This window comes from Acanthochromis polyacanthus, chromosome 6 (genome assembly GCF_021347895.1).
Source record: "Acanthochromis polyacanthus isolate Apoly-LR-REF ecotype Palm Island chromosome 6, KAUST_Apoly_ChrSc, whole genome shotgun sequence".
Classification (NCBI taxonomy): Eukaryota; Metazoa; Chordata; class Actinopteri; family Pomacentridae; genus Acanthochromis; species Acanthochromis polyacanthus.
In genome coordinates this window covers 2234304-2245331 of record NC_067118.1, presented here as the reverse complement: position 1 = coordinate 2245331, position 11028 = coordinate 2234304, and the positions used below count along the sequence as shown (strand labels likewise).

The 11028-nt window shown below is 39.3% G+C and overlaps 1 protein-coding gene and 1 long non-coding RNA gene across 5 annotated transcripts in view; both read left to right on the top strand.

Annotated features, from left to right (window-relative positions):
- Positions 1-531: 531 nt before the first annotated feature.
- LOC110972248 (polymeric immunoglobulin receptor-like) overlaps positions 532-11028 on the top strand; it is a 32066-nt gene continuing 21569 nt past the window's right edge. Inside the window, exons 1-7 of one of the 4 annotated variants that reach the window (XM_051949510.1) lie at positions 533-671; positions 2007-2233; positions 4499-4604; positions 6452-6775; positions 9325-9435; positions 9517-9551; positions 9632-9778. In XM_051949510.1, the coding sequence (XP_051805470.1) occupies positions 635-671; positions 2007-2233; positions 4499-4604; positions 6452-6775; positions 9325-9435; positions 9517-9551; positions 9632-9760 (969 nt within the window). In that variant the 5' untranslated portion in view covers positions 533-634 and the 3' untranslated portion in view covers positions 9761-9778. Of the gene's footprint in view, positions 672-2006; positions 2340-4498; positions 4605-6451; positions 6776-9324; positions 9436-9516; positions 9552-9631; positions 9779-11028 lie in introns of all 4 variants that reach the window. The other 3 variants (XM_051949511.1, XM_051949512.1, XM_051949509.1) reach the window with 3 other exon arrangements.
- Positions 5346-5623, top strand: LOC127534414 (uncharacterized). Its single transcript, XR_007942574.1, has 2 exons — positions 5346-5375; positions 5531-5623. It is a non-coding gene; the product is annotated as an uncharacterized LOC127534414 (long non-coding RNA).

Below are 11028 nucleotides of genomic sequence, written 5' to 3'. Positions count from 1 at the left end.
AAAAAAGCAAAAACTTTCAGTAAAAGACACAAAAATGCCTAAAAGATGAAACAACAAAACTAAAATTCATAAAAACAACATAAAGATGCAAAAATAACAGTAAAGGAAACAAAACTTGCAGAAAAAGATGCAAAAACGACACTAAAATACACAAAAATTGCACTAAAAGAAGCAAAAACTTTCAGTGAAAGACACAAAAATGCCTAAAAGATGAAACAACAAAACTAAAATTCATAAAAACGACACAAAGATACAAAAATAACAGTAAAGGAAACAAAATTTGCAGAAAAAGATGCAAAAACGACACTAAAATACACAAAAATTACACTAAAAGATGCAAAAATTTCTCTAAAATCAAACATGAGACGCTGATGAAAGAGCCAATAGATCAATTTTTGCTGTGGATGGTCTGAAGGAGAGAATAAAGTCATGATTATTCTGTCAGAATTTATTTCCAGCTGCAGAATGAGGTCAGCTTTTACACAAACAGGAAGCAGGTTATCTTAAAGCAAGGATTGAGAAAGATGTGGTGAGTAAGAGTTGGTTTCTGAGAAGCAGCAGAAGGAGGACGATGCTTTAAATCCATCAGAGCAGAGAGGAGCTCCAGAGTCTCTTCGTCCATCAGGAGGAAAACATGAACGTCCAGCAGCTCCTCATCTTCTGTTTATCAGGTGAGAACCCATCAAGCTGCACATCGTTTGGTTTTTAACTTCTTCTCCCCTTTCTCTCAGATTTAAATTGTTCCTCCAACGTCACCAGTGTGTAATAATTTATCTACAGACGTTAATCAGAGTTGGTTTGTTATCATTCATCAGTTTTATGTTGATCTTTAGTTCAATAAAGTTGAATATTTGTCTTTAATACTGACTGTATGTCGTCCTGCGGGTCAAAGTGACCCAACAACATTGACATAAAAATCAACCAAAATCCAGCAAATGTCACTGGGTTTTGGTTGATTTTCATGTGAATGCTCTTAAAGAAAATACTAGAAGTTTGACTGATATACATGAAATAATTTTAGATATTTTTAGGATTTTTTGGAATATTTTTCTCATTTTTTGAAAATATTTACAAGAATTTAAAAAAAAAATAAAACTTTGAAGGGAAACTTTTAAGGAATTATTGGAATTTTCTTCCTGAAGGTTTTGCAAATTTTCAGAAATTTGGGAAATTTTTTTGCTGAAATTTTTGGATTTTTTTTCAGACAAAGAAACAATATTTTTTTCAGTGAATACAACAGGAAGGTTCACAGTCCTTGGACTGAGCCACATTCTATATGATTCAGATCTATCTGTCTGTACAGCTTTCTATTTTCTCAGTAACCAGAAATCCACTGATGTGCCGTCCCTCTGAGGTCAGACTTAGTTTGTTCACAAGGAAGGTGTGACTTTATGTCTCGAAAACCCCTTAAAGGTCAACAAACATGCTTATTGGGCTCAAACTGACAAATGTTGTTAATTTAGTCAGTTAAAGTTACCCGAAACCCAAAGGTTAGTCAGCTCATTTTTGCATCTTTTCTGTCATTTTTGTGTCGTATAATCTCATTTTTGCATCTTTTCTTGCAATTTTTGGGTCTTTTCTTGTCATTTTTGTGTCTTTTCATGTCGTTTTTGCAGCTTGTAGTGTCATTTTGGCAAAAATATCAATACCTGAACATTTTCTCCAGTTTCCAGGCTGTTGTCTCCAAATCACAGAAGCATGTAGTTCGTTTCGGTCATTTAATTGTGTCTAAAAGTCTTTGAATATCTGGTATTTGTGTCTGTAAGAAATTTGACCTAATTTAGATTCTCGAGCAAAAAAACAAACAAAAGCAGGCCAAGTGTGATGAAGAAATACCATTTCAGTGTCTGTATGAAACCTTTTTGAAATTATTCTGTATTTTAGTGGAACTTTTGCAGCTTTTCTTGTAATTTTAAACTGTTTTATTGTCTGTATGAACCTTGAAGTACAACAGCTGCTGGAGAATGTAAACTATTACATCTAATCTGGATTATTCTGTGTTTCAGCAGCGATACTGGACTCAAACCTCAGCGCTGCACAAAAAGTCTTCATAAAACTGGAAGGAGAAGTTCTCAGAGAGCAGTTTAACTTTCCTGGAGTGCTTCAGGGGAGCAAGAAGTTTCTGTGCAGGAATGAGTGTAACCCTGGAGACGTCCTGATAGAGACTGAAGGAAACCGAGCAGTGAGCGACAGATTCACCATCAGATACGACCAGAGCCAAGGGAAACTCCACGTGGTCGTCACAGGGCTGAGGAAGGAGGACACCGGGAGATACAGAGTTGGTATCAGAGGATCTTCGTCCTCTCAGAGCTTCCAGGAGTTTGAACTTAAAGTCAGAGGTGAGTTTTACTGAATCACAATCACTTTATTCATCCCCAAAGGGAAATTCAGCTGTCAGGCTTCTTATCTGTTTAATTTTGAATTGAATAGCCTGACTGCTGATGGCAAGAAAGATTGAAGGTCATCAGACATCTGCGACCAGCATCTGGTTCATTTATACGTCTTTTAGTGTCACTTTACAATCTGTTAGTGTCACTTTTCTATTGATTTAGTGTCATTTTTGCATTGTTTTGCTTCATTTTTGCATCTTTATCTGTCATTTTTCTGAATTTTAGTGTAATTTTTCGCATCTTTTCTTGCAATTTTTTTGTGTTATAGTGTCATTTTTGCATCTTTTCTGTCATTTTTTTGTCTTATAATCTCATTTTTGCATCTTTCTTGCAATTTTTGGGTCTTTTCTTGTCATTTTTGTGTCTTTTCATGTCGTTTTTGCAGCTTGTAGTGTCATTTTGGCAAAAAATATCAATACCTGAACATTTTCTCCAGTTTCCAGGCTGTTGTCTCCAAATCACAGAAGCATTTAGTTCGCTTCGGTCATTTAATTGTGTCGAAAAGTCTTTGAATATCTGGTATTTGTGTCTGTAAGAAATTTGACCTAATTTAGATTCTCGAGCAAAAAAACAAACAAAAGCAGGCCAAGTGTGACGTAGAAATACCATTTCAGTGTCTGTATGAAACCTTTTTGAAATTATTCTGTATTTTAGTGGAACTTTTGCAGCTTTTCTTGTAATTTTAAACTGTTTTATTGTCTGTATGAACCTTGAAGTACAACAGCTGCTGGAGAATGTAAACTATTACATCTAATCTGGATTATTCTGTGTTTCAGCCGCGATACTGGACTCAAATGATTTAAGATTCCTCCAAAAAATGGAAGGAGAAGCTCTCAGAGAGCAGTTTAACTTTCCTGGAGTGCCTGTGGGGAGCAAGAAGTTTCTGTGCAGGAATGAGTGTAACCCTGGAGACGTCCTGATAGAGACTGAAGGAAACCGAGCAGTGAGCGACAGATTCACCATCAGATACGACCAGAGCCAAGGGAAACTCCACGTGGTCGTCACAGGGCTGAGGAAGGAGGACACCGGGAGATACAGAGTTGGTATCAGAGGATCTTCGTCCTCTCAGAGCTTCCAGGAGTTTCTACTTGAAGTCAGAGGTGAGTTTTACTGAATCAGAATCACTTTATTCATCCCCAAAGGGAAATTCAGCTGTCAGGCTTCTTATCTGTTTAATTTTGAATTGAATAGCCTGACTGCTGATGGCAAGAAAGATTGAAGGTCATCAGACATCTGCGACCAGCATCTGGTTCATTTATACGTCTTTTAGTGTCACTTTACAATCTGTTAGTGTCACTTTTCTATTGATTTAGTGTCATTTTTGCATTGTTTTGCTTCATTTTTGCATCTTTTTCTGTCATTTTTCTGTATTTTAGTGTCATTGTTGCATCTTTTCTGTCATTTTTGTGTCTTATAATCTCATTTTTGCATCTTTTCTTGCAATTTTTGGGTCTTTTCTTGTCATTTTTGTGTCTTTTCATGTCGTTTTTGCAGCTTGTAGTGTCATTTTGGCAAAAATATCAATACCTGAACATTTTCTCCAGTTTCCAGGCTGTTGTCTCCAAATCACAGAAGCATTTAGTTCATTTCGGTCATTTAATTGTGTCTAAAAGTCTTTGAATATCTGGTATTTGTGTCTGTAAGAAATTTGACCTAATTTAGATTCTCGAGCAAAAAAACAAACAAAAGCAGGCCAAGTGTGATGTAGAAATACCATTTCAGTGTCTGTATGAAACCTTTTTGAAATTATTCTGTATTTTAGTGGAACTTTTGCAGCTTTTCTTGTAATTTTAAACCGTTTTATTGTCTGTATGAACCTTGAAGTACAACAGCTGCTGGAGAATGTAAACTATTACATCTAATCTGGTTTAATCTAATCTGCAGCGATACTGAAAGCAAATGTCGGCCCTGCACAAAGTTACTTCCTAAAACTGGAAGGAGAGGTTCTCAGAGCGGAGTTTAACTTTCCTGGAGTGGTTCAGGGGAGCTTGAAGTTTCTGTGCAGGAATGAGTGTGACCCTGAAGACGTCCTGATAGAGACTGAAGGAAACCAAGCGGTGAGCGGCAGATTCACCATCAGATACGACCAGAGCCAAGGGAAACTCCAGGTGGTCGTTACAGGGCTGAGGAAGGAGGACACCGGGAGATATAGAGTTGGTATCAAAGGATCTTTGTCCTCTCAGAGCTTCCAGGAGCTTATACTTCGAGTCAAAGGTGAGTTTTACTGAAGGTCATCAGACATCTGCGACCAGCATCTGGTCGAGTCATTTATACGTCTTTTAGTGTAATTTTACCATCTCTAGTGTCATTTCAGCATTTTTTAGTGTCACTTTTCTATTGATTTAGTGTCATTTTTGCATTGTTTTGTTTCATTTTTGCATCTTTATCTGTCATTTTTTGTATTTTAGTGTCATTTTTGCATCTTTTCTTGTGATTTTTGAATCATGTGTTGTGATTTTTGCAATTTTTTGTTTTGTGATCAGGCAGTGGAAAAACAGCGGTACAAAAGCAGGCGTAGGCAGCATTTCAGTGGTCCACTTCTTATCTCTTTTTTTTTCCCTTTATTTGCCAAACGTGCAAGTACCAAAGTGCAAATGCCTTAAGGTGCCTTGGAGGTCAGAAGCAGTGGCTTCTGCAGCAGCAGAACCCCGAATGAGGGATAAAGCCACCTCTATGACTGGTCTGCTCAACAGGAATCAACCAATAAAACGCCGCAGGTGGATCGTCTTAACCTTAGCTGTTAAAACTGAGTTAAAAACCCTCCAACATAAACCATACCCCAAAATAAAGTAAACAAAAAATAACTAACGCAAACTAACCCAACTAAAACCACCAAACTTAATCCAACAACAAAATATAAAGTTAAAACTATTGCAGCCACCCCTTCCGTGTCCCTCCCCTTGGTCCAGCCCGGAACAGTCTTTTGGGGCGTCTGGCTCCCCGGGGACTCTTTTGGCCAGACGCACCTGGACACAAGAGGAAACGGTAGGTTAAACTGCACAGACCACTCACTCACACACCCACCCCTCCACGACACTCAATACATTCACCGCATGCACACCACGCTAAGAGAACAACCAATTTAAAACTATCACACAATATTGTACATTCCAATCTCAATTGCCATGTTGCCTCCGCAGACCCGGCCGCCACCATCACCGGAGGTGACGCCACCGGACCAGACCCGCGGGCAACCTCAATAAAAAAATGTTTAATAAAATATTTAAAACCGACAGTCGTGTGCAAATTATTTACGTACCAATTAGCTTTCTCAAAGTGCTGGGTGCATTAAAACACTAAGTGAAGATATAAAGTGTCGTGTGTAAGGTGTAAACATACGTGACGGACGGCCCTGTTCGTCACAGTTTCATTTTTGCAGTTTTTTGTCATTTTTCTGAATTTTAGAGTAATTTTTGCATCTTTTCTTGTGATTTTTGCATCATTGTCTGTATTTTTGCTTCTTGTAATTTTTGCATGTTTTGTGTCATTTTCTGTATTTTACTTTCATTTAGCATCTTTCAGTGTCATTTCTGAATCTTACAATATATTTTTTCATCCTTTAGTGTATTTTTGTGTCCGTTCATGTCATTTTTGCATCTTTCAGGGTCATTTTAGTGTTTTTTCATGTAATTGTTGTATCCTTTTGTGTGATTTTTCTATATTTAAGTCTCATTTTTGTATCTTTAAGTGAAATTTTTGTATGTTTTGGTGTCATTTTTGCATCTTTTATTGTAGTTAAACTCAGGATAACAATTGTGCCTAAAATAACTCCGTAACGGTTCGTCACCACTCCCAGGTTTGTTTTATTTAGTTATTTAGAACCACAAAGATGAGAAACCAGGGTTTAGAAATGCTATGTCAAGTACAGGATCCTGAGGAAGCCACAACCAATCAGAGTAAAAGTTCACTGGTCAAAGGAAAAGGGAAGTTAGATTTAGGAAACTGCAGAGAAAGGCAATAAATGCAGTTCCAGAGAATTCAGACGTAAAAGTAGATCAATGTTGTGGAGAACTAATGATGAGTTCTGATGTCATTTTAATGATGAACTTCCTGTTGGACAGATCTGTGTGATGGAGGCGTCGACTCTGCAGAGCCCAGAGTCTACAGAACCACTGAAGGAGGAGAAATCACCGTCAGATGCTCGCTGTTTGTACAACAGCAAAACAGGAAGTTCCTCTGCAGGGACGACTGTAAGAACTTCCTCTTCGACACCAACGACCCCAAAGCCTCCAGCGACAGATACAGCATCGAGTTTGGGGACCAGTCGTACTTTAATGTGACCATTGGACAGGTCAGTGGGTCAGACTCGGGAACGTACAGGTGTGGAGTCGGACGACGGCAAGACAACAATGCCTGTCGGCAGTTTGAGATCATAGTTGCAGGCGGTGAGTCAAAAACAGCAGCGCAGTAAAGAGAAAACAATCTAAAAACACGACAAGGTTCTGAGATCTGCAAAGGAAAGCATCTATGCTTTGTTAAAAAGATATGATTTGATGTTTTTGATGAAGCAGCTCAATGAAAATAGTCTTCTTAGTATCCAGGTATTATCAGTCTAAGTATGATGGATAAAATCAATCAATCAAACAACTGAGGAACCATGCAGTAAACCCGAGCAACCATCCGAGCAACCACCACAGCAACCACAATGAAAACGGCCAACCAACCACCTAGCAACCACCTTAGCGACCAATATGCAACCGCTCAGAAAACATAGCAACCACTAGACAAGCAACTTACCAACGTAGCAACCACTATGCAATGGATTTGGGTGAGGGTTACCAAGTAACCACTTTAGCAACCACCAACAACCACCTTTCTTACCGCTCAGAATCCAAGCAACCACAAAAGAAGCAACATACCACCAGAGCAAGCGCTAACAATTTACTCTGCCAGTCACCATTGCATCAATCAAAACAACAACGAAGCAAACACCCTATTAAGAATCATAGGAACCACTAAGGAAATAACTTGGAAACCAACTCACTGCCATAGCAACCATGAGACAACCAAAACAACCACTCAGATGACCATAGCAACCACTCAGAACATCATAGCAACTACTAGATGACCATAGCAATCACTAGAAAACCATAGCAACCACTCAGACAAACATACCAACCACGACACAACCATAGCAACTACTAGAAAACCACAGCAACCACTAGGCAACCATAACAACCATGAGACAACCATAGCAAACATTAGACAAACATAGCAACCACTACACAAACTTACCAACCACTAGACAATCATAGCAACTACTCAGACTACCATAGCAATCACTCAGAACACCATAGCAACCACTCAGACTATCATAGCAACTGCTCAGACGACCATTGCAACCACTAGAAAACCGTAACAACCACTAGACAACCATAGCAACCACGAAACTACCATCACAACCACTACACAACCACAGCAACCACTAGACAACCACAGCAACCTCTAGACAACCATAGCAACCACTAGACAATCACAGCAACCACTAGAAAACCATAGCAACCACGAGACAACCATAGAAACCACGAGACAACCATAGTAACCACTCAGACAACCATAAGAACCACTAGACAACCATAGCAACCACGTCACCACTCAGACAACCATAGCAACTACTGGACAATCTTACCAACCACTCACACAACCATAGCAACCACTAGACAACCATAGAAGTCATTCAGACGACCATAGCAACCACTAGGCAACCATAACAACCACTCAGACAACCATAGCAAAGACTCAGACGAACCACTCAGACAACCATAAGAACCACTAGACAACCATAGCAACCACGTCACCACTCAGACAACCATAGCAACTACTGGACAATCTTACCAACCACTCAGACAACCATAGAAACCACTAGACAACCATAGAAACCACTAGACAACCATAGAAGTCATTCAGACGACCATAGCAACCACTAGGCAACCATAACAACCACTCAGACAACCATAGCAAAGACTCAGACTATCATAGCAACTACTAAACAACCATAGCAACCACTAGACAACCATAGCAACCACTCAGACAACCATAGCAACCACTCAGACTACCATAGCAACTACTAGACAATCTTACCAACAACTCAGACAACCATAAAAACCACTAGAAAACCATGGCAACCACTAGACAACCACAGCAACTACTAGGCAACCATAACAACCTCTCAGACAACCATAAAAACCACTAGAAAACCATGGCAACCACGAGACAACCATAGAAGCCATTCAGAACACCATAGCAACCACTAGACAACCACAGCAACTACTAGGCAACCATAACAACCTCTCAGACGACTATAGCAACAACTGGGCAACCATAACAACCACTCAGACTACCATAACAACCACTAGACAACCACAGCAACCGCTCAGAAAACCATAGCAACCACTCAGACTACCATAACAACCCCTCAGACTACCATAGCAACGACTAAACAATCTTACCAACCACTCAGACAACCACAGCAACCACAACAACTGCTAGGCAACCATAACAACCACTCAGAGAACCATAGCAACCACTCAGACAACCATAGCAACTACTAGACAAGCTTATCAACAACTCAGACAACCATAGCAACCACTAGACAACCACAGCAACCACACAGATACCCATAGGAGCCACTAGATAACCACAGCAACCACTAGACAACCATAGCAACCACGTCACCACTCAGACAACCATAGCAACTACTGGACAATCTTACCAACCACTCACACAACCATAGCAACCACTAGACAACCATAGAAGTCATTCAGACGACCATAGCAACCACTAGGCAACCACAGCAACCACGAGACAACCATAGCAACCATTATACAACCATAGCAACCACTCAGACAACCATAGCAATCATTCAGAGTGGATAAAATGTGGTTTGTCATTAAAGTTGTCATTTGTTGTTAATGTTTCTACGATCTCTCTCCAGCAGGTAAAAGGGTGCCTCTGGTTGTTGCCTCTGTGTCTGTGGTTGTCGTGCTGTTGGTTGTTTCTCTGCTGCTTGTCTACAGATGGAAAAAGAAACACAACGCCACCGAGTGTGAGGAACTTTTCTACTTTCAACCTTTAACTGCTGCAAAGAGGAAGAAATAATAAAACTTTTATCTTTTCTCCTCCACAGACATGAACACCGGCAGGAACGCCAGAAACACCGAGGTGACTTTACAATCCAAAACATCCCTGCTGTTACCACGGCAACCACATCAGACATCATTCACGTTCTCGTTTGTTTTCAGGTCGAAACCTACGACGACTGCGACGGCGGTTTAAGACTGGATGCTTCGACCTACCAGGAGCTGGATGTGCAGAGGATGGAGGAGAATCTGTACTCGTCACTGGAGATTCTGCCAAACTCGCACCGATAATCAGTAGATGATCAATAGGTAATCAATAGGCGATCAATAGAGGATCAATAGACGATCCATAGATAATCAATAGATTATCAACAGATGATGATGTTATTCTCAGTCAGAATTCTACATTCAAAGTGCTGGAATGATCTGAAAACGAACGATTTTTAAACTCCTCTGAAGCTCCTAAATGTGATTTTTACTGTCCTTTTTTTGTTTTAATTTTTTTGACCCCAAAGATATTTTCTAACATCACAGATATTCAAATAATTTAAAAATCAACAATAAAATAAAGGCAAAAGTAGAGATCTGTGTGCAAATAATCTTCCAAAAGGTGAAACAAATGGCAAACATTAAAGGCATTAGTGGAGATTTAATTTCCTACGACTTTGAACGTAGCATGCGCATGCGCACATACAACATCTCCCTCACCCCCCTCTAACCTCCGCCCTCCTAACATTTACGAAGAAACGCCCCCCTCCAGAAACTTGCGTAGCACTCATGAAGTTGTCTTTTACGGCTGGGTCCCCCTGGATCTTTATCTGCCATGATGTAAAAAAAGAGGAGCAAAACAAGTCGCCAGCTAACTACGAAGCTATACCAAAGCAACACATACACAAAACACGTAAGTCCAAGGCGTACGTAATCTACGTAACTAGGCCTGAGCCGGAAGATTTTTGATTGACAGGAAAGGGAGCAAAGCAAACGCCTCGGTCCGAGCGCATTGATTGGCTGATGTTTTTCAGGTCCTGCCATGTCCACAGTTATTTTATTTATTTTTTTATTCTTTTAGAAACCATACATACAAGTCCACTAAAGGTCAGTATATTAATTTTATGTGAATCAGACATATTAAACAACAAAAACATCCTCCATAATGCCTTTAAGGCGTCTGTCATTAGCATGGGTTTATGTTGTTCATAATTATCCCAAATGTAAGACGTGGGAATAAACAGATCAACTAAAAGATTTAAACATATTTTATTTTATATTTTTGGTCAGAAAATGACATATCTGATTCTCTGTTTTCAGGAATACAGAAGGTGAGATAAATTTGTCTTGACTTGGTTTACAGTAAACTTACTTTTCCCTCCAGGTTTAGCTCAAATCACTTCCATAAATAAATCAATAAATCAATAAATATCTGTGAATAAATGGTGAAAATCTGGCCAAACAAATTCATCCAGAGATCAATAAATAAATAAGTAATACTGGTGGAATAATGAAAAGCTGTGAAAACAGTGAAAGTACCAAATATCTGTTAAATAATGATAGTTTTAGTT